This window comes from Camelus bactrianus, chromosome 8, assembly GCF_048773025.1.
Source record: "Camelus bactrianus isolate YW-2024 breed Bactrian camel chromosome 8, ASM4877302v1, whole genome shotgun sequence".
Taxonomy (NCBI): domain Eukaryota; kingdom Metazoa; phylum Chordata; class Mammalia; order Artiodactyla; family Camelidae; genus Camelus; species Camelus bactrianus.
The window spans coordinates 31,744,553-31,767,879 of NC_133546.1; the positions used below are offsets into that span (position 1 = coordinate 31,744,553).

Genomic DNA, 23,327 nt, shown 5'->3' on the forward strand with positions numbered 1-23,327 from the left:
CTGAGAAGTTTAAGAACATACAATGGAATTGCAAAATATGTTCGAAGCAAGAAACCTAGTAACTGTCATTCCACTTTTTTCGAAATCTATCTAGGTGCCGGATGTGATCCTTCAGCACCATTATTACAGAGGGGAGTAAACTGTGCCTATATAAAGGATCTTGCCATGGTCGTCAACCCACAGACGAGGGCAATAGAGAATTCTTGCAAAGATCCCACCACTGTAATGTCAGTGTCAGAGGAATCAATGAGGGAAGTTGGGGCCTGTCACAGGGGCAATAACATTCTTTTAACTATATGGATAATAAATTCGGATACCTAGCCATGGAATTTGCAAGCTGATTTGATGCTTCAAGGATTAAGTTGGAATTGGTGAGAAAGAAAAAGGAGTAAGATTTGAGTAATATAGCGAAGGAGAAAACACATAATAAAATAAATCAGTGCAGAGGCCATGAGTGAACATGACTGAAAAGGACCTGAAAATGAAAAATATTTTTATGGGGGGGGGGTCTTTAGAGATTAGTAGTGCCTACATACTTCAAAATGAATAGCATACCTGTATTAACATTAAAAGCCTAATATTCAAATTGGGTTGTGGTATATGAAAACTGTAATCTTTGGATCAGTAACAATGGTACTCTAGGTCTGGTTCCAGTATTTACAAAATTCAGAGAGATAAAATTTTGAAGTACTAAATTGAACCATATGAAACTGCTAGCTTTTGACCACTTATAATCAATAAAAATGTCAGTTTCATATGGTTCAACCTAAAAGATAGGACAGTATTAAAAAACAAGAGATGGCTATAGCCACATACTTAGTCTTGGGGAAGGGAAAGCTGAACAGTGATTAAACAAATGGTAGCTTCTCCACTGCAAGCATTAAATGAAAAACTGGGTTTAGCCAGTTAAGGGAAAGTCCATACATTTATATTAAGGAACATCTCTCAGCATGAAAGGCATTATTCATTTGCAATAGACTAGCTTTCTTAGAGGTTTTAAACATATCTAAATATTTTTGTGTGGTACTGGAATATTTTAAATGAAAAGCATATTAATTTTTTGATAAAATTGATTATTACCTTTGCTTTGATTAGGGGCAGAAATTTCCCCTCTGTTCTACCATTTTGTCCTTGCTACCAAAGTTTTGCACCATGTGCAGGTTTCCATTGGTGGCAATGAAATATTTTCACTGGTCCTTCCCAGAATCTAAACAAAAAGACCTATTTGGGTAAGGACTGACTAGTCTCCAAATAAGGATAACAAAGAGAGATTGTTAATACCAGGGTCTCTCATCCTTGGCATTCCTGGCAGATAATTTTGTGTGGAGCTGTCCTGTGCATCGTAGAATGTTTAACAGCATCTCTGGCCTCTACCCACCAGATGCCTGTAGCATCCCCCTCCTCCAAGTGTGATAATCAGAAGTGTGCCCTGGAGGCAAAATCATGCCTGACTGAAAATCATAGTTTTGAATGCCATTATTACCTCAGTTCTGTACTTGGTCGAGTTTTCTCTGACCTATATCAAAGGGCCTAGTATACTGATTGGCTGTAGGGAAAGAGCAGAAAGCATCCATCCTCCAGTGCTTAAACAGGATGAGTGTCCGTAGGCCAGCTGGTCTTCCTCCATGAGGTGAAGGTGGTGAGAGAACATCATCAAAATGCTCTAAGCCAGTTGGCATCCTACAATTTTGAGCTAATGAAACCTTCTATTTGGATTTTGAGAACTGTTCTAAAAATCTTGGCTAAATGACTTGTTTTGAATTTGAATGAATATTTAATATGAATCCTTCCTGTAGAAAACTCAACTATTCATCACTGGAATAGATGTTATAAAGATTTTTAAGAAGTAAACTGAAAGACAGAGGAACAAACCTGGGAACAAAGCAGACTCATTTTTTAAAACTGATTTTGCAGTAAGTTAAAATAGAGTGTTCATGATAAATATAATGCACATTTATAACACTGGTATTTGAAGATAAGATTAATAGCAATTTATGAGTTAACATATAACACTTTTCCTCTGTGTAAAACCTAATAAACTTTTATGACTTTGTTTTTAGTTTTGGGAAGGCACCTAAGGAGACCTACAGTATGTCCAAAATATGCAATAGTTTCCACAAATTTTTCTTCCCTGGAAATGTCTGTGGACATTTTACTTATTTATATTTTAATGGACTCTTTTCTCTTTTTCTGCTAGGAAGGATGCTAGTTCTTCTTTACACCAAGAAAGTAGACCCTGCCCCATTTTTTCCATGACTATGTTCTCTCTCTTTTCTATCCCAAGATTATGCACTACATGTAATTAATCAGAATCTTCTTCGTGCAATTCATCAAAGGAAAAAAATTTTCATTCTTTGTGAATTGCCTCAAAAACCCAGTATCTATAGGAAATTCTCTTCAATTAAATAAAGGAATGTACAAATGAATGAGAAACATGTTTGGCGATCTTCCTTCCTCTGCACCCCCGAACCACACAAACAAAAAATCACTCTTTTGCATCAAAGGTGGACACATACATATTTCCCTCTCCTGTTTCACTTCCTCTTATCTAAGAGGGTTACATCCAATATATCAAAGGAGTTAATCAATTAAGGTGGCATTGAAAGTGCTTTTTCTCCTTGTTGACTTCTATTTCAATATATTGTTTAATGCATGTGATACTAATATATATGTTAGCCTTTAGAGTTTCTTAAAACACATGTTATCTACCTTTGACATTTCAGATACATAATTTAGTTGGGAAAGCTAAAACTAAGCTCAAACTAGAAACTACTGCAATGGTAATAACTTCTTATTGAAGCTCATAATTGATGAAGAAGTTAAGGCTGATCAAAAGGAAGCATGTCAGGTAAAGGGAAATAATCCCAAATGTGCAAACAAACAGTATATGAGATGAAATTTTGATTTGGGGTTACAGACATTACATTTATATCCTCAGATTAACTTACATAACTATTCTAAGAATATCAGTAAAGAAAAATGTGTGTATGTGTAAGACTTTGCAACCAATTTTCATACATATATGAAAATTTCATCTATATTAACATGCATCTCACAACTAGAATGATCCATTCTGTTACTAAAAACTAGTTCCTCCTATTTAGCTTCTTCTTTGTGTACATGTTGGAAAGTCATTTCTGGATCTTATCATTCTTCCCCGGAGACCTTGCCTTTGGCAATTACAACACAGCAGAAAAAATCCTGAACACATGCTCCATACCTTTTCCAAACATGAGTTATCTACCTCTGTCTATTGTTAACCTCGTAGGCAGGGATGATAGATGTAAGTTTAAATTCAAGATTTTCAGGCTACATTTTGTTTTAAGAAACCTTATCTTTTAGCTTCCTCATCTGGAAATGCTCAAGCCATGAACCTAAAAGAGTTATTTTATGAATCTATAAGCAGTTAGGTACAATTCAAGTAATAGCTATTTCATGTCTGTATCACTTTGTTGTGCTTGTCACTCTGTGGTGTGGCTCTGAGATGTACAGTATACACAAGAAGACTCCTGGTGGTGCTATTATTTTGATGTGACATTTGATAGAGTGGCATGTCCAGAAGTCATAATCACTTTCCTATTTGGCTTCTTCATGTTCAGATAGGATATGTGACATTGAGTTACCATTACTAGAGGGTAAGAAAACTAATAGGTTAGAGAAGTAAGGAATGGAGGAGCAGCTTCCTTCCTGTTTTACATTCCTAGGCTACCTGAGAAAAAACTTGTGACAGACATATCAAAAGATGAATGAAGATAAAATAAAAATGGAACTAGATCTTGAATTTAATTATAAATGTCATCCGTATTTCCTACTTGGTAGTCTATGGATTATCAAATTTGAAAAAAGAATAGAGCACCCACATTTTTCTAGTTGTATAAAGTTCTCTTTGCAAATGTAAAATGTCACTGTATCCTACTCAGAGGGGAAGACTAACGACCAGAAAGGGACTCTTAGGTCAAACTAATGTTCAGGTTACTATTTTAAATTCCTTGTAGCGTTATTTATCTTGTTTGTGGGTTGCTAATTTTAAAAACCTGCATTTTCAATGTTAATGTTTAAGTCAAGTGCTAGCAAAATATATTAAAAGCCCGCATGCTCAAATAAAAGAAATAAAATGTAATTAGCATCATAATTTAATTTTTCAATTGGATGAGATTTTCTTCACTTAAAAGCAAAGTATACTGAATACTGATTAGTCATGTAGAATCTTTTGTGGGAAGAATAATAAGAGCAAAGACCACCTGTAAGTCATTAAATTTCAGGAAAATTTAGTAAACATAAGTAAACGTACGGCTGTGGAGCTTACCAACAAGTAGAGTGATGAAATATTTGATTTCCAAATCCAACTTTTAAAATCTAAGATGTTTTAAATTAATTGGTAACAAATGCCAGGAAGACCTTTTTCACTAGCCAACTTTCATTCCTTAAACCTAATTTTAATCAAAACCTCTTACAAATTTACAAAAGCTTGAAGTTCTCTTTAAAATAACTCATGTCTTCAAGAAGTTTGTCACATTAACTACTTTATTACTAACGGCAACAACAGGCTGGATCCATCTTGATGATGGTCAATTCTTTTGGTACAGTGAAGGCGCTCTGCAAAGTACAGGTAACCTAAGTTCTTTCTTGTATGAGCGAAGTTCAAGTTTGCACAGCACCCTCCACTGAAATTTTTCACACACCTACCATCTTCCTTACTCTGTGATGTTGTGATTATGTGTTTAAACATCTCAACCTTCCACTGGACCCTGAGTGTACCTTCAGGATAGAGATCGTGCCCTATTGAGTTGTAAATCTCCAGCGCTTAGCAATACGTGTGTCCATAAAGAAAAAAATCAGTAAAATGATGTCGAATGAACCTAATGAATGAAATAAGCAAAGGAAGTTCAACTATAAGTTCAGCCAAACTCCTTTCAAGCTGCAATTAGTTGAGAAGATCATTTATAGGCTCACCCAATGGCTGCCAATAGTTATATAAAGCTACATGTTTGTAGGCAGAGGTGCTGAAGGCATTAGTGAGAAATATAAAAAAATTATGTTTTAAAAGTCAACAACTGCAAATCTTCTAAATAAAAGTTTCATCACCTTAAATCATCATGTTAAATAGTATATTTTCCCTTGACACTCATAAGACTTCAGAACAAGCCCTGACACAGAGTTATTTTAATATTGATCTTTTAGGCTCTGTAAACTAATATATAAAGTTAATGTACTGTGAAAAAAAAATCTGGGGATAAAATGTCATTAATGCTTGTATTATACTTATAAAACATAGTCTTGGTCATTCTCTTCAACTATAAAGTCAGTATTAAAGACATACATCCATTTTAAATATTTTAAAAATCCTATGTAACATTTAAGACATGTTTAGCTACAAAAGCTTAAACCTCATGGCACGGCTTTGGTTTGTAGGCAATAAGGAAAGGGATCAGTTGATGGCTGACATTCATCACAGTCGTGCACCAAATGCTATTAGACTTTGTGTTCATGAGGCTTCCTGTAAGTTTTCTAGGCACTGGGAAGGTGGATAATAGGAAAGATAATGACCCCAAAGGAAGATACAGGCATGAACACCTATAACGCATCCCCTCTCACCAGAATTCAATTAGCACACTTCTGTGTAGTTTAAAGTCCTCGTATCAAACTCCAGTTTTTAAAATGACCACCTCAATATTCTATAATTTGCAGCCAACTTATTCTTTGTCTGGTACACATTTTAAGGTTTTTAGATATGAGTGATAATGTTTCCTAAGAAATAAAGTGAAATTTGCATCAAATCACAAGGGGGCAAACAAGCACATGTTGTCAGTACGACTGTACCTCTTTCTCCCTTCTGACACTTCTTCCTTTGCACTGTACACCTTCTTGTCTCACTGGTGGGGGGACACAGGTTACCCTTTGCTGACGGATGCTGTATTATTTCTCGGACCCGTGTTTCAGTCCCTCTTTTGAAGCCACACGTTTTTCCTTTCTTCGTGCACGGACTCCAAGGACTCCATTCACTGGCCTCACAGTGCACTGAAACAGAACGCCAGGAACAGCCTCAGTTTGCTCACACATAGTTTCACAATTGTTAAACAAACAAAAAGACTTGCTTCCATCAATACTTGCCCCAGTTCTGAGCAGAAATCCTGCAGAACAAAGCTGGGCAAGACGACTTAAAGATAAAACAAAGAGAAAGGGAGAGGTAGGAATACAATGTTTTCCACTTTTTAGTACTCATATTCTCAGGTAACCTCACTCTTGCATTGAGTTTACTTTCCACTGTAGTTCGATTAATCTAGGCACTTATATAATTACTCACAACTGACCAGACCACTGCTTTACTATTGCTAGAGCAGTGCTACAATTACTGATTGATCCTGACCGTAACTTGACAGATTAGTCATTATTACATACTAGAAAATTGTTTCTCAGAGTTTAGCACGCAACAGAATCACCTGCAGGGAGGGCTTGCTAAAACAAAGAATGCTGGACCCCTCCCCACCCAGAGCTTCTGATCCAGTTGTCTGGGCTGGGGCCTGGGAACTTGCATTTCTAATAATACATGTGATGCTGATTTGCAGGTACTGAGAACGCACTTTGAGAACTTCTGTGCTAGAGAATGGTTAAGCAAAATATGAATCCAGGTCCTTGGCCTCCAATTCACTGCCTTTTCTATTTCACATGCTGTTGAGTACTGAAGTATTATCCTTAATTAATGGGTGTGGATCAGCCATAGCAGCATCTAGGTTAAGTGAATTCCGGGTCAATTTCAGCTGATAAACTGCTTCTAAAATTCACTTGACCTGACTGATTTCTAGGATCAACTGATGTACCTTTTCTAAAGCTGCTTTTGTAGATTTTCCCCTTTTTCTGTATGTATTAATCTCTCTCTCTCTTTTTTTTTTTTTCAATCTTGGTTTTCCAAGGTCTTAGATTTTTGTGCTTATCACAAAAATAAACATCTTATATTTGTGTTCATAGAACTTCCTAACTTAACAACAACTGGAACAGCTTGCAATAGTAATTCTTTCATATGATATGACTCTCTTTCCACAAAACAAATTTCCAGTAACCTTTCTTACTGCCTTCTGATTTAAAGAATCCTTATTTTAGAGCAGAATACTATTTTTCATACAAGCTTAAGAAATATAATCTAAACATTTTTGAAGTTTAAAATTATTCATCGTACATTATTTTCACATATTTTTTTCAGTCGCTTTCAGGTATCTGAATGCAAAACAGAGTTAAATGGAAATGATTAGATGAGTGAGTATAAGTTTCTATGAACTTACATGAACTTTACTGAACCACTTTCAAAAAGAGTCTTCATGCTCAGTTATACCATTATAATTTTGGTTAAAGAGTAGGGAAATCAAGTCACTTAATGATATAATCCCTTGCTAGTTAAGGTCATATCTCTGATCCCGATAAATATTAGTCATTAAAAAGCAGGCGATCTTGAGCACATACAATTAAAAACACTTCCAAGAAAGCAAATGGAAAAATAAAAATCCAAATTTGTAAGCTGTAACTCTGTCCAGGATTCATTTAAAGCCAGAAATATGAGAACTAAATTAGAAAAATTATATGATGTAGAAATGACCAAAACGTTGGTTCTTTTTCGTAAGCGCAAAGGTGGTCTAGGCAAATGTTATGTCTAAGCTAGGCTTCAGAAACACAGATCTTACAAATTACAACCTAGGTAGCTATGAGTCTTTAGTCAGAGGATGAATAGTTCTAAAAAATGAAATTTTAATGACAATCTTAGATTATTCCATTGAAGAAGAAGAAGATGGAAAAATATTCAAAACTAATGAGTGCAGATAATCAAGAGCTCTAATAAGATGGGGCAGTTTAAAAGCCCTGAAAGGAGGAGAATTTTTCTTTGCAAAAGACTAGAGTCTTTTGTGAACCTTTAATGTTAGTGTCCAAAACATATTTCTGGGGAAAAAAAAAAGGAAATTCTGCAAAGACAACAGAAAAGGATGATTAAAGTCATATAAAATTGTCATTAAATGAACAATGTAGAACTGGAACACCCTTTGTTAAGACGTAATTAAGAAAAACTAGAACTGTTCAACTTCTGTATTTCTTCTATCTGTTGTATTAAGAACAATCTTAACATTGGAAATGTTTAACTGTTCACTAGTGAAACAAGTGTCTCAAAAATGTAATTAGCTCCTTGTCCCTGGAAGTGTTCATGCTGTGGCTGATCATCAGCCTGGAATGCTGTAAAAGGGATTCTTGAACGGGGAGAAAATTTGAATTGGCTCTTCCGCCAGTAGTGGTCTCACCCCAACACGATTTGTGTGTTCTCATCCTTGCTGACTGACTGCATGGTTCCAGAGAGAACCACTGCAGGGCCGTCTACTTCGCTGCTCACTGTTTGGAGCTTGGTATCTTCCCTCTGTGACTACTTGAGCAAGGCCAGCTCTCCAAGAAGAGCAATGAGGATGACAGAATGACAGTGTAGAAAGGAAGCAAATATCTAGAGCACAAAGTGGAAGAAAATGTGTTCTCCTATAAAACTGGATTCCACTGCCATTAATGCTTAATTCGACCTGCAAAGCATGGGGAGTGGATATGTAGTGACCTAAGCCTTTCACCCTAGCTCTGTGTGAGGGGGGTGTCTTCTCTGTTTATGACACGTTCTCTCAATTTAAAATCTGAGTAAGAAGCAAGTCATACAGGATAGATTTTAGCAAAAAGAGAGTCATCTTCTTCAACCTCTGCCCTAGAGAGCTAGGGTTGAGGTACTAATTATAGCACTGACAATAGCACAACACAATAACACTGTGTCCTTGGGATCACCGTTTCCGCTCTCTGGGTCCTCGTTAAAGGAATAGGCTTTAATGCTCCTTGGTGATAATCAAGCAGGTCATCATCTTTCATAAAATTCTGAGGCAAGCCCATGGGCATGGCCCACACCATGCTCGGGAGGCACCTCTTACAGAGAAAGCAACAAGAGCCAGCCCGGAACTAAAGCTGCCGATTTGCCTGTTCCTATGTCCTAGGTCATTTATACCTCTCCGTTCTGTGAGCCAGATTCACTAACTGGCTTTTAGATTGCTAACCCCTATTCTAAAATATATAAATTTATTAAATTTGATTGTGTTACAAAATAATCTTTGTCTGAACAGTAGTATGAATTACCGGTAAGCTTGAATAGCTGTTCCAGCAGCTCCAGGTGTTAAATGCTCTTTCTGACAGGAAAGCACGAACACATTTAAGATAAATGGCCTCTGAAGACTTTTAACAACTGAGAAAATCTGAACATTTGTCCCTTTCCCGGGTGGGACGATACCACAAACTCTCTGCAGCTCATCCTGAATGTCTGTCCTTGCATATTCCACAGAACTGTTTCCTATTTTCTCCACAGTTTGGAACCTATTACCTCTAATCGTCAGCCCTCAGGATCTACAGAGAGATGAACTTCAAGTGCTTTCTCATGCACCTTTTACCCTGTTTGCTAAGTTATTTTCCTGTGTTTTTAGTGACTAGAGGAAAAAAAAAAAAAAAAAAGACTGAACCAAATTGAGCCATGAACTGTTTCAGGAAAGCTTTCCAGATGCTTCTGAAATTATCTTTAAAATATCATCTATTTGTTTCATTCCCGCAAAAACTTTGTTTAGAAATAAGAGTCTCATGTGGACGTGAAGTGGTTAAACTTCCCCTTCGGAGTTATTACTCCAGTTCTGTAGATTCTAGTGGGTCTGTCTGTGGGGACCCTAGGGGTGTCCTGGACACTATCTTGCACCGAATCAAGGGGACATTTGTGTTCATGTGCCAACATCAGTGCAGCATCAAAGGTTCTTGCAGCTCTTGCCCAGGGGATTCTGAGATTTAGTGTGAAGCCTCCCCATTTGGTTTAGCATCTGCTCCCCAACTGTTCATCAAACTCGTAGCTGTGGTAGCTGCATACCATTTAAAAGAGGAAAAATATAGCCTGACAGTGATCCGTTATTTAGACAAACAACTTGTCTGAGGAACCTCTCCTCCAGGAAACTCAGCCTGCAATAAATCAGATCCTGGGACTGTGTCCTTCTGTCAGTTTGAGTAAGTCCAAAATCCTCTCCTTGTTTCTGAAAACCTGGGCAAGCAGGGTATTTCAGCAAAGCAGTGTGAGAGAAGAAAACTGAGATTTTTTTTTTAACCATATCAGATCCAGTTCTCTGAGTCTTTGATCCATCTACTAAGTAGTAATGGGATGTATTCAGAGAATATGTTTCCTCCTTTTGGAAAATCACTGGTTGACATTAGACCTAGGCGGGAACTTTAACCTAAGGTGGAAATGTAGTTCAAGATTAAATATGTAGGTACAGCTATAAATTACTATACATAAAATTTCATTAACTAATGAAAAGAAATAAATCTATCAGGATCAGAATAGTTGAAACAGTTATCGACAGTCCCTAAGAAATAATGGCGCACCCACAGGGTGTTGAATTTACTGTTACACATATTGAGTAAGGCTCATTAAGATGGCATCTTCGTGAAGAAGGGGGGAGAGCCTGTTAGAGGCAGTCCCTCCGGTGTCTGTGAGATGGGGCTTGGAGCATCACTCCCACGGAGACTGACATTATCATCTCAGGTGTTTCCCATCCCTCCTAAGCCTTAGCGCTCCTCCTCACCAATACTGACGCACTCCATGGTGTGGTTATTGGCTTCCAACCCTTCCGGGCAATTGTCAAGGCACTTTCCGAGGTGTAAGTAAAATCCACTTTTACACTTTGTGCAGAAATTTTTGTTGAAACAGGTATCACAGTCAGCTTTGCATTCTGAAAACGAAAAAAGAAAACAGAAACATGCTTTCATTACTTTCACTTAATGATTGTTGGTGCAGTTCTGTATGCTTACGACACAGGCACATGCAACTTTAGTGTCAAACACACATTTAGGGCTCAAAATTATTTGCCAAATTATATGATTCCTCCATCGTTGTTTAGTGGATGTACATCAGGTTTTGATTTCAAAACGATTGTACTTATTGCCTCATGAAAAAATTTTCGACAAGAATATTTATAAGACCAAGTGTCTATTTATATTAAATGACAGTGAAAATGTTTCATTAGAACTTTAATGAAATGGGCTAGGATGTTGCCTTTGTGCTGCTCTTGAGGCCTATTTGTTCATTCAACAAATATTTGATTGCCCATTCTGTGCTAAGCACTCTTCTAAGTATAGGTTGACAGCAGAGAGAGAAGGTCCATCCTTCACAAAGCTTGCATTCTAGGAGGAGAGATAACAATGGACAATAATGATGGCTCACCCTTATATGGTGATTACGATAAGTCAGACTCTGCTGCAAGTATTTTACAATATTAAGACATTTAAACCATACAATAACCCAATGCAGTAGCCCATATTATGACTTCCATTTTACAGATAAGGAAACTGATGCTCAGAAAAATTATGTAATTGGCTCAGGACACAGAGCAGCGTGGTTTTTTGAAACAGGCAGTGTGATTCCAGGGTGATAAGTACTCTGGAAAAAAAATGACAACAAAAACAAAAGGTAGGAAAAAGGGAGGAAAAATGACTGATAAGGGGAAGGGGTTGATGATTTTGGATAAGAGGTATAATGCCTCTCTGAGAAGGCGACATATGCACAGAATCTAGAATGAAAGGAGAGAGCCAGCCAAGCAAAGAGCTTCCCAAACTGCCGGGTGGTGAGCCTAGAACAGTCATTGCAAAAGCCCTGAGGTGGGAAGATCCTGCAAGAAGGCCAGTGAGGTTCGTGCAAAGTGGTCAAGGGCCAGCCGCAGGAGGCGAGTTTGGAGAGGAAGGCAGGGCTAGATGTGGTGTGTGATAGAGGAGTGACATTTTCTAATTTACATTTTGAAAGGTTACTGGGTCTGCAGTGTGGAAAGAAGACTTGCAGGGTCCAGGTGAGAAGTGATATGAGGGCGTTTTCAACATTTATTTCCAAGTGATCAGTAAGTGTTTCAGCTGCTGGACGGGAGTCCTTGGAGCAGAAGCAGCTGACGTGCTTCCTAAGTCACTGCACGCTTGCATTCCGTGATGGTGGTGGGGACTCGGGTGGCACTGGTTCCTGCAGCGCTTTTCTACAGGTTCAATAAATAATAGCCATGTTCTCGGGTTTTGTTTTTACAATGAAAAAAAAAAAATGCTCCTCAGAACTGGAGTGTTTTTCTTCAGTGGTAAAAATTTTCCTGCCCTAGAGATGAAGTCCAAGTATGCTTTAACCTAATTATCAGATAAATATTATTATTTACTTAACACTGAATATCACAAATACACTAGAGGCCATTTCAAATCTGGAAAGTACCCAAGGATGAGATAAAAACACAATTTTGTGTAGGCACTTACTTGTACACTTATTTATATCTGGATATCGAGTTCCATAATATCCACTTGGACACGAAGAGAGACACACTCCGATCTGCTTCATGCCAATTCTTTCCAGAACAAAAAATAGTTTGGGCTTACATGACAAACACCCATTGTAATCTGAACACGTTGCACAGCCTCCTTGGCAGCCTTGACTGACGTTAGGATGCACTAGGGGGACAAATGTAGAAAGACAAAAACAAAGGTTAAATCACCAGTGTAGAAGTTCAGTGACATTCTCTGGGCAGGACATACATTTTCTTTCATTCGCTTTCAATTTGGTGGCAATGGGTGAATAGGCTAGGAATCCTTCCCTCGCTTTTCAGTGATCTGGAATTTCCCTTTAATACATACATACGTTGGTTTTAATTCCAAAGTTCTTAAAATGTGAGCATTTGAAAAATAAGAATATATTGCCTCAAAATATTTATAGATAGTATATACCCAGCGGAAATATCCTCACTGAACTATCACCTTGGCAGATTAGAGACTGGGATATTTTGTGCTTGTTCGCTGATATCAATACACATTAGTTTTGCTTTTCACTTATGTGGTGGATGATAAGCTCAAGTCTCTAATTTCTTCAAGCAAAGGTGACAACATAGACTGGGGCTTAATTTGAGTAAGGACAGTATGTTCCAGGATATTTGTTTTTCAACTGTGGTCTATTAGAGAACACAATTTTACTCTTTGATCCAATGCGAATTAATTCTGCAACCATGTAGCTATTCAGCACCTTCCCTCTCTGCTAACTCTCTCCTGAAATATTTCTTCCATCACGAGTTTAATATTTTTCAGTTTAAATGGATATGATGGTGAAAATGTGAGGTTTATCTTACTAGCAGTTTAGATCACATGTGAGTATTTGTGATACTATTTAAAATAAGTTATATTCAACATTTGATCATTTAGGAGAGAGGCCTTATAGTTTCTATGCCCTCATCTTTCATTTACTTAAGTGAAGTGTATATTTGGTGAGGAAGTGACCAGTCCATACTAAGGGCTACTATTACAGATATTCCTAAGAATTTCAAGGTTTCTAAGAGTCACCAATGTGTGTGGTGAGACTACTCATTAGCATATTTGAGCAAATATAAACAAACATTTGGAATATTCATGTTTACTTGGGAGCTTCACAACTTTAACAAACCCTTTTGACGACTACCAACTGGTCGTGGACACGTACGTGAGAGCTGACAGAGAGCTGCTGACTGAGGTGTGTTTCTCGCTTATCTGGTGTTGAGGAGGAGTTCTTCTCTTAATGTCTTCTCTATTCCATTACAATATTGATAGCTTTATTGTCCCTTCAGAAATCCAGAAAGGAATGATCCTGACCCTTATGAGCAGCAAGGTTGATGCCCAAGAGTGCAAGTGCATCCCTGTGTATTTCTGACTTCCGTCGGTGATGGGAGAGACCTTGCTATTATTAAGCCTGTCTTCACAGGGATGTTTGATTATTGCTAAGTTCTCTACTGCAAAAATGAATCCCACCAGACTCAGCTAGAAGTGGTCCCCATAATCCCAATGAGCCTTACCACAGGGGTGCACGGGTTAGCTGCAGGTCAACTTGGTTGACCAGCATCCTCTGCTTAGAGGAAACCATCCCTGAATCAGCCACAGGAACCACAAGCAGCTCATTCTCATTCCAAGACGTTTTGTAAATAAGCTGAGGAAATGTGTGGGGGAAGGGAAGTCTGCTTTTCCTGTACATGCGCCTCTGTGGGGCGGGGCGGACATATAAAGTGGCACAGGAGGTTTAGACATTATAGGACCTGGGGGACTTGTCAGTGAATACTGCCTTCCAAGTAACAGGGTCATTTTTCTTGCCAGTAAGTCCAGCACCGGAGACTTGCAGAAAATGTGTACATCTTTTAAGAGGGGAAAGACTCTAAAAAAGAAAGGGGTGAAGAGCGCCCCATGTGTTCAGAATTTAACTGACCCATTTCAAAAAGCGAGAGGTGTAAAGACCTGTAAAACATTTTCATAAGAACTGTCTATGGAAAGGTAGACCTCAATTTGAAAGTAAATCACTCCAAGCTCAGGGTAGAAAGTGACTCTGAATTTAAATTAAGATGGACTGGATTGGTCCACACCAGTCTATCTTTATCTCTGAAATGCAGTTGCTCAAAGGAAACACAATTGTAGTTTTAAGCCCCTTGAAATTTTTGTTAGTTATAACTTTAAATAAGATTAGTTATGAAAAGAAACATGATTCACATGTTCAGAGCCTCAAAAACTGATACACCTTAAAATAAATTTTATTTTAAAAATTGGGGGTTGAATGTTTGTAAACGTCTCCAAGAGAGGGGTCTGGTGGGTCCCATGACTGGTAACAGTTTCCCCCCAGATTATGAGATATGCCAAAGTATGTTGCTCAAGTCCCTCTTTAAAATTTTTACTGATGAACTATAGCACAGTCAACTCGTACACTATAGTACAATCATTCTTTTTGCTTGATTTTTTTTCATATTTTGCCATTTTAGACAAAAGCTTTTAACAAAATAGGTTTTGAAAAAGTAAAGAAGACATATGGTCCTCACTGGCAAAGAAAATTCCTGTTTGCCTTTAATCAGTATTTTGAATATGGGCTGGTACAAATATGGCAAACTTTGTCTCTTCAGGAAGGTTTAAGTATTATGCTGGGTGAAGCAAGAAGAATCGAGACTATGAAGCTCAGATTCCGTGATCCTAGATGTTTTTTTCAGTTGAGTGGTGTGGTGTTCGCTTTCTTGAATGCTGTATAAGGATCATCCAAATTAGGCAGCTAGTGTTACACAACTAGATACAGATTTCCCAAACTTCATCTTAAGGCAAGAGTTTTTACTTTTTATATGGAAACCACAGAAAACTTTGTTCTGGATTGACTGTAACAGTCCTTTCAGCCTTAAAATCTTACGATTCTAAAACAGAAAATAGACTTCTACTTTGTCATGCTACTTCTTTTTTTCCACTCTAATAATTAATAACTTTATTTTCTATTTCTGAATCACTTTTTTTTTCAAACAATGTTTTTGTACTATAATTTTATATGAACAGTGGAGGTGTGGGTGGCGGGGAGGTTTCACAGAATAGCTAACATTTGAACTTAATCTTAGAAGATGTGTTGAAGTTATCAGTACGTAAGCGGCTATGGCAGAGCTAGAGGAGGGAACACAACTACTTGTACCCAGAAGGAGCCTGGCACGAGGTCCACGTGACTGATGCTTAAGTAGACGTTAATGGAGATATGAGACATCAAGAAAGCTGAAAGCACAGGGTAGATCTAAACTATGGAACACGTTGTGGGCTCTGCCAAGGAAACTGTTCTGTAGATCTGGAGGACTTCAAGTTCGTGAGTGACATGATCATATTTGTATTAGAAAGGCAATTTACCTGGCAGCATTGCAGGCACAGAAATTAGGAGAAGATGAATGCAGTGATCAAGGTAAAGAGACTGATGATGGCTTAAAATATAGCAGAGGCAGTGTCATGTGGTAAGGAAGGGATGCATCATCCAATGCTTAGGAGACAGCATCAATCAAACATGCTGACCAACAGAATGTGAATTGAACGAGTAAGAGAATTTGAGGTGTGTTCTGAGTTCTAGTCAGAGAATAGAAAGGAGAGGGATGGCTGAAGAAAAGTCTGCAGTTGGAGGGTTGGGGCAAAGTACAGAGAATAAGATCTAAAAATTAAACATGGCTTGGGGTCATTGATTTTGCATACTTTATGAAATATCAAAAAATTGATGGTTAGTAGATGGAGCTTAATATGGTGATGGTTGCCAGAGATGTACATGAGAGTCCCTTAATTAGAGAAAACATCTTGAAAGGGGGAGGAGCTGAAGAATGCCAGAAGGGATAGTAGTCCAGATTAGGAAGAGAAAAAGGTGTATCATCAGCTTATTTGAGTAATACTTTGTATTTCCGTACCACTTTCGCTTTTGAAGCATGCATTTCATAGAAAGCTAAATTAACTGTAGTGACTGCTGTTAGTAAGGGTAGAAACTATCACAATTACTTATTCTGGAACCCCAAACCAAGACTCAAAGAAATGTTATAAACTACTGGACAAACAGTGAGTTTAGATCAAAAGTTAGAACCTAGATCTTTGATATCTGGTACTAATCTCTTTATGTATATGAGTAAATTTTAGATGTGCAACATGGGTAAATGTGAGTGGAAAAATGGCCAGAATTAATAAGAAATTTAAACTGGGACCTTCTGATTACAAATGTGTCAAGTACATGGTAAAATATGTATGTCTTTCCCTAAAATTGGGAAAGGGGGAAGTATGTTTCTTAACTTGTATATGAAAGTTAAGTATGAAAAGAGTATATCTTAATGCATAACTTAACCCAATTTTTAGTGTCTGAACTGTAACACTCCCTATGTGACTTCTATTTCTTCAGCTATTAAACAAGTCTTCCCACTATTTTTTTGTTTGATGATCTTGTGTAACATGCAACCATTCCTAAAGACTACTGTCATGAGAGTTAATTCAATTTTTTGATAAAACATCCAGAACATAGAGTTTTAAATGGTACTAGAGTGTCTAGTAAATACACAACCTTTGTTATTTTCAGTGTTTATGCTATACCAAACCAACTGCAGCATTGGAATCTAAGTTCTGTTTCTGTAACAACTTAAGTTTAGCTTCAAGGATTTGTCTTACCTTAATGCCTTTCTTAAAGCCCAACTGCAAATACCAACATCTATTGTAAATTACTATGCAGAAGAAATCCATTACTGCAGCTGGCAGTTACCTCTGATGGTTGGTTATTTGTGGTTAGAGAATTTCCAGAAGTACAAAATTTAGCAGACTTTAGGTTTAAAACAAGTTTGACTAAGTTCAAAGGAAGTGCTAAGCCCATGAAAGTAACATTGATTTTATAATTCAGATAATCAAAAGGTAAATACATTAACAAATTTGATAAAATGTATTTTTAACCAATGAAACATACCGATTCTCCCTAAAGAATTCTTGTCTCCCCAAAATTCACTGTATGCTTCTCTCTGTGTAGTGGCCTTGGGAGACAGGGTAAGGAGAAGAGACCAATGGAATTCTACAAAGTTATTTTACAAATATCCTTTCTGCTATCTCCTCTCTTTTTACAAGGATGTTCACATTGACTGGAAGCCTCTTGAAGGCAGAAGCCTAATTGGTCTTGAGAATTTCTTCATAGTTTTCTTGATAATTCTCAGCTTCTACACAGGGTAGCAGCTTATTGAATAGATTCTCAATAAAGAGTTTTTGATTATTGAATGGATGAAGGCAATAAATAGAAAAGATAAGCCATTTATTTTTGTTTTTTTTTAAAATAATAAAGATGTCAAAGCAGTAAATATTTAACACAATGTATAATAACTGATTTTAAGTGAACTGTGCCTATGAACATCTGGTAAAGAAATCAGTTTCATATCACATACATTTTGAGGATGCTTAATTATGAAATAAATTATTCAAAATAAAATAATGAAAGCTTTTCTAGGTGCCATTTACTTTAGTTATCCATTCAACTAGAGAAAATGTAGGTTTTTTTCTTGCCTAAGTTAGGACAGTACATTTCTATCATATCTTGGGAGTAGATTTTTGTTATAGAGTCATTTTTAAGTTAATGTAATGTTTTGGTTATAGAAGAAGATGTTTCATGTTTCCTCTGGAATGTTTGGCAATATTCACTTTAAGAAAAATCTAATGTTAAAAATTTGAATAACTTGGCAGTCCCTTTCAAATTCTATTGAATCAACCACAGAAAATGTTAAGAGTCAATGTTTCTTACTCATTCATAAGTTAAAGCTTCCAGGGCAGCACTGACAATGACTGTATCTTTAGAACCATTTGAGCAACTTGGGAGTATTAGGTATAGAAGCAAAATATCAAAAGCTGTGTGAATAAATATAATCACTTATTGGTATACAACACTCCTTTACATTTTTTAAGCAATGTACCTGGGTGAATAGAAGTCTATCATAGTCCTCCATTATTATTTTTGACAAATAATTTGCTGAAAGAGCCATATGTTTATATATATACAAATATAGACTTCGCTGTTTCTGAAATACTGTGTAACTTCTGATGATTTTAATGCTTTCATATACCAATGTTTTAATCACTAAATGAATTAAAATTCACCTATGCTATGCATTTATTTATTTGCTTAATTTATTTTTTAATTGAAGTATAGTCAGTTACAATGTGTTAATTTCTGGTGTATAGCACAATGTCTCAGTCATGAATATATATACGTATATTCATTTTCATATTCTTTTTCATTAAAGATTATTATAAGACATTGAGTATAGTTTCCTGTGCTTTACAGAAGAAATTTTTAAATCTATTTTTATATATAGTGGCTAACATTTGCAAATCTCAAACTCTCAAATTTATCCCTTCCCACCCCTTTTCTCCTGGTAACCATAAGATTGTTTACTATGTCTACAAGTCTGTTTCTGTTTTGTCAATGAGTTCATTAATGTCCTCTTTTTTTCTTTTTTTTTCAGATTCCACGTATGAGTGATATCATATGGTATTTTTCTTTCTCTTTCTGGTTTACACCACTTAGAATGATGATCTCTAGGTCCATCCACGTTGCTGCAAAAGGCATTATTTTATTGTTTTTTATGGTTCAGTAGTATTCCATTGTATAAATATACCATATCTTCTTTGTCCAGTCATCTGTCGATGGACATTTAGGTTGCTTCTATGTCTTGGCTATTGTACATACTGCTGTTATGAATTCTGGAGTCCATATATTTTTTCAAATTAGAGTTCCCGCTGGATATATGCCCAGGAGTGAGATAGCTGGATCATATGGTAAGTCTATTTTTAGTTTTTTGAGGAATCTCCATACTATTTTCCATAATGGCTGCACCCAACTACATTCTCACCAACAGTGTAGGAGGGTTCCCTTTTTGCTATAACCCTTTCTAGCACTTATCGTTCATGGGCTTTTTAATAACAGCCATTCTGTCACCTATGCTATTTAAATATACATATGTACACATGTTTGTGTGTGTGTGTGTGTATATTAGACACATGGCACCCACACATTTCTATCTGATCTTTAATCAAAATCAATAGCACAGACATTAATTGACTTGAAGTAGTTAAGATAATAGAGTCTGTTGCATTTTTTGTGCTAGTGAATCAACTTCCAAAACTTTGAAAGTTCGTGCCCAGACCAATGGGTTCACAAAATTCCTAACAGTCTCAGAGAGGAATGTATTCACCAGCTGCTGAATACTGCCCAGTTAGGGCTCCACCATTATTATGTGGGGAAACATACTGTTTTTAATGGAAACTATTTCTTTGAAAACTTGGAAAGTCTTTCTCTTTCTCTTACTGAATAATAATTTCCTGAAGGGAGTCTAATATTTATATTCTATAAATACTTTAAAATAAAACCACAGCAATAAAACAGACCTAACATTAAGTAGCAATTAGCTAGACTTTCCACTAAAATCAAGCCAGCTCAAAATATTAAGAATATGGCTAGCAAATGATGGCAGATATAGAATTCCCGAAATCTAAGATATAATGATTATTCAGAACTAGATGCCAACTTGGTGGCCAATGGCTGTGCTTTGCCTATCCACAAGCTATAGAATCAGAACTAGAAGTGAAAGATGAAAATGGGTTGTATCGTGTGTGTGTGTGTGTGTGTGTGTGTGTGTGTGTATACATATACATATACATATACATATACATATATATATATAATATATATAGTTGAGATTACTAAAGGTTTTAACAAAAATTTCTGATAACTCACTATGTGCCCAACACTACACATGTGCAGAAAACATAAGGGTGAATAAGACATCTGGTTCCCAATCTCACGATGTTAATCAGTTAATAAGGAAGTGAATCAAAAATGAAATGGTTAAAGATTGTGATGAGTGTTGTGAAGGAAATAAACAGATAGGTAAGGCAGAGAATATCTCTGGGGAGCTACTTGAAATATGGTGGTCAGGAAAGGCCCCTTTCAGAGGTTTATCCTTTAGCTGAGACCTGGAGAATGAGGAGGACTCAGCCACACTCTCCTGAGGGAGAGGACTCCAGGTGGAGCAGCAGCTGGTGCAAAGATTTCAAGGCTGTAGGAAGGAACTGGGCATGAGGAACATCACATGGGGGGACGAATAAAGCTGCAGCACTGTGAGTGGTAAGAGATGAGGTTAGAGAAGCAGGTTAGAGCTATATCCTACAGACCTTTGTGGCCAAAGCAAATAGCTGGGACTATCTACCAAGTGCCTTTAGACTCTGCACTGCTAAGCAGATATTGAAAGAAGGAAAGGAAAGAACACATTTTGCCTGATTTAGTTATTCACTTTGATTTTTGCTAGTTTTATGAGTGATGGAAAAGAACCAGCATCTTGTATTCCATGAAAACATGTTTTCCTCTTGGGAGTGGGGGTAGGTAATTAGGTATTAGTAATTTCTTGGTTTTTTTAGAGGAGGTACTGGGGATTGAACCCAGGACCTTGTACATGTGCTCTATCACTTGAGCTATACCCCACAAAAACATGTTTTCTTAATAAATTTTATATTAGAGGATAATGTTCTAACTAGCCACAACTTGGGAATTTATATTCAGATTCTAATCCTTGATGATACTGTGCATTGATCTACATGTATTTTGCTCTTGTGAACATATTGTTCCTCCTTTGTTCCTCCCATCTTCCTCTAGCAGTAATTTTAATTGCTTTGGGATTTTAACTTTTCATGATCTTTTACAGGACTGTGGGTGTTGGGGGCCATTGGTGGTGGTGAAAAGAAACAGGAAAGTTATGAAATCTATAAGACGTTATAAGAACAAATAAAAAAGAATAAAAGTAAAACATTTGGCAAACTTACTGTTTTTCTAAATTCTTGCCATTAGTGACACATTGATACGGTCTAAATAATGTAGAACAACAACCCTGTAGTTTTCATTTCTAATATAATCTTCCTTTTAAAATCTCAATATTATGCTCTTTTTTTTTTTTTCCCATTAAATGAGTTAACAACCTAAGGGCTAAATTCCAAGGTTGATTCTTCAAAAGTAGTGAAAACTGTATTAATTTTCCTGTGAGCTAACAGATAGCTATAGTTGATACTACTGTTGAGACTGCAACAAAAAACATTTGTAGAAGCAAAAATCATGTTTCTTTTTTCTGTCTACAAGTAGAAAATCTCATAAAGTTGATGCACTCTGCTACGGGTGTAAAATGCAAGGTACTGAATCAGCATCTCCAGTAGTTGCTAAGGGAGGGAGAGCTTCCCCTTCTCCAAGTGGCCATGTTCCCAAGTGGAGGTGAATAGAGGACAAGAGGGCGTGGATGGGGTAACAGAGACCCGGATCCTGTAGAGAGCCAGGACCTGTTGATGAGTTAGTGGGTGGTAATAACAGCGTTTTTCATGAGACAGATCCAACAGTGTTCATCCAACAGTGGGAATCATTATGTGCTCTGGGCTGGCTGGAAGAACCATTCCTTTTTTTTTTTTTTTTTTTTTTTAGGAGAGAATTAATTAGAAATCAACATAAACAGAAAATGTGATAGTTTCATGGTAATGAATCTGCATGGGTGTGATTCCATAACTACGAAGTTTGCATTCTTGAATGAAACAAACTTCAGTTTGTGCTTAAAACAAACTCCACTTTGTTATTATGAGTAAACTTGGATCTTCTTGCCACATAGCAAACTAAAGCAGCATATCTGATGGCTGAAGTCTTAGCATAAGCAAACAGCAGGCAAGGGATTTGTGGTATTTTAACAGGCACAAGAAGATGTGCAAATAGTGGGTATTCTATTAAATAACCTCAGTGTTATGTGTCACATCTAAAATCCTGAGCAGGAAAAAAATAAGTAGATTTTTCTCCTAGATTCACAAAATTGCTGACAGAACAGAAGGTCCTGACATGCACCTTTGTGAGTGTGATGCATTTTTGTACTTAGATGCATGGCTCACTGCATCACCACCTCGTTCAGAAATGGGCCTTACATACTTGCTAGAGGAGCACAGGAACCGGGCGGTGGAGAACTGGCTTTGGACCCGTCCAGAGTTCTGACATGTACTAGCTGAATAACCAGGAGGTACCTCTTCATCCAGCTGTTCATTTAAACAATTATGTTTTCTAACCAACCAGGCACTGTGCTGCTTGGTGGGCATCCAAAGATGAATAAAACCAATTATCTGTGTCAACGATTCACAGTCTGATTATTTATTTAGACAATAGTTGCTTAACCTCTTTGAGCCTATGCTTCCTCATTCATAACATGGGAACATCCACTCGATGACACTGGGGGGACTGAGTGAGATCATACGTAGGTACCTAGCACTCTGAAGTCACTCGTTACATGTCAGCGAGTGTAAGACATTCTGTTTTACCCAAGAAGCGTTAACCAGATCCTTATACTATTTCCACTCTTATTCAAGGCAGCTGGAAGCTTTAGTCAATAATCGCTCCTTAAAAACCTCCAAGCAAGGAGACAGAAGAAATTCGGAGAACCAAGGATTTACTAACAGACCCAGGGAGGGGCTACTTTTTAAGGAACCACAGAGACAGCTTGTAAAGGAGTATCAATGGTGGCCTCACACCACATTCTGAGCAGGAAGTCCTCTGGGACTCTAGCAACCCACTGAAGACAAGAACCTGCTTAAACAGATCAAAAGAGGCAAGGCATGCCATAGAGATGGTACCAGAATGGCACAGACAGCCTGCAGGTCCATGCCAGTGGCTGGAAATCTCTACTGTATGTGGAAATGACCTGGAGTGTTTGTCAGGTATGCAGATGCTCAGGTTTCACTCCAAAAAATTTTGATCCAGAAATAAAGAGGTGAGCCTAGGCAGATGCGTTTATAAGAAGCACCCCAGGTGAATGTGATGCAGGTCATACAAACATCACACATTCAATATCACGTCACTGCCATCTTCACAACCAAGTATTTGTTCAGTGATTAGTGGAGATACTCTACTAGGGACTGAGAGACAAAACATGGTCCCTGACTCAAGAAGTCTACAATACAGT

At 37.2% G+C, this 23,327-nt stretch overlaps 1 protein-coding gene across 2 annotated transcripts in view; it reads right to left on the reverse strand.

Annotated features, from left to right (window-relative positions):
- The window catches only part of RSPO3 (R-spondin 3), a 75,233-nt gene that overhangs the window by 31,384 nt on the left and 20,522 nt on the right, over positions 1–23,327 (reverse strand). For both annotated transcript variants that reach the window (XM_010965521.2, XM_074368401.1), the window contains exons 2-4: positions 12,316–12,507; positions 10,617–10,763; positions 5,821–6,018 (exon numbers count right to left, since the gene is read on the reverse strand). In XM_010965521.2, coding sequence (XP_010963823.1) covers positions 5,821–6,018; positions 10,617–10,763; positions 12,316–12,507 — 537 coding nt within the window. The remainder of the gene's footprint in view (positions 1–5,820; positions 6,019–10,616; positions 10,764–12,315; positions 12,508–23,327) is intronic.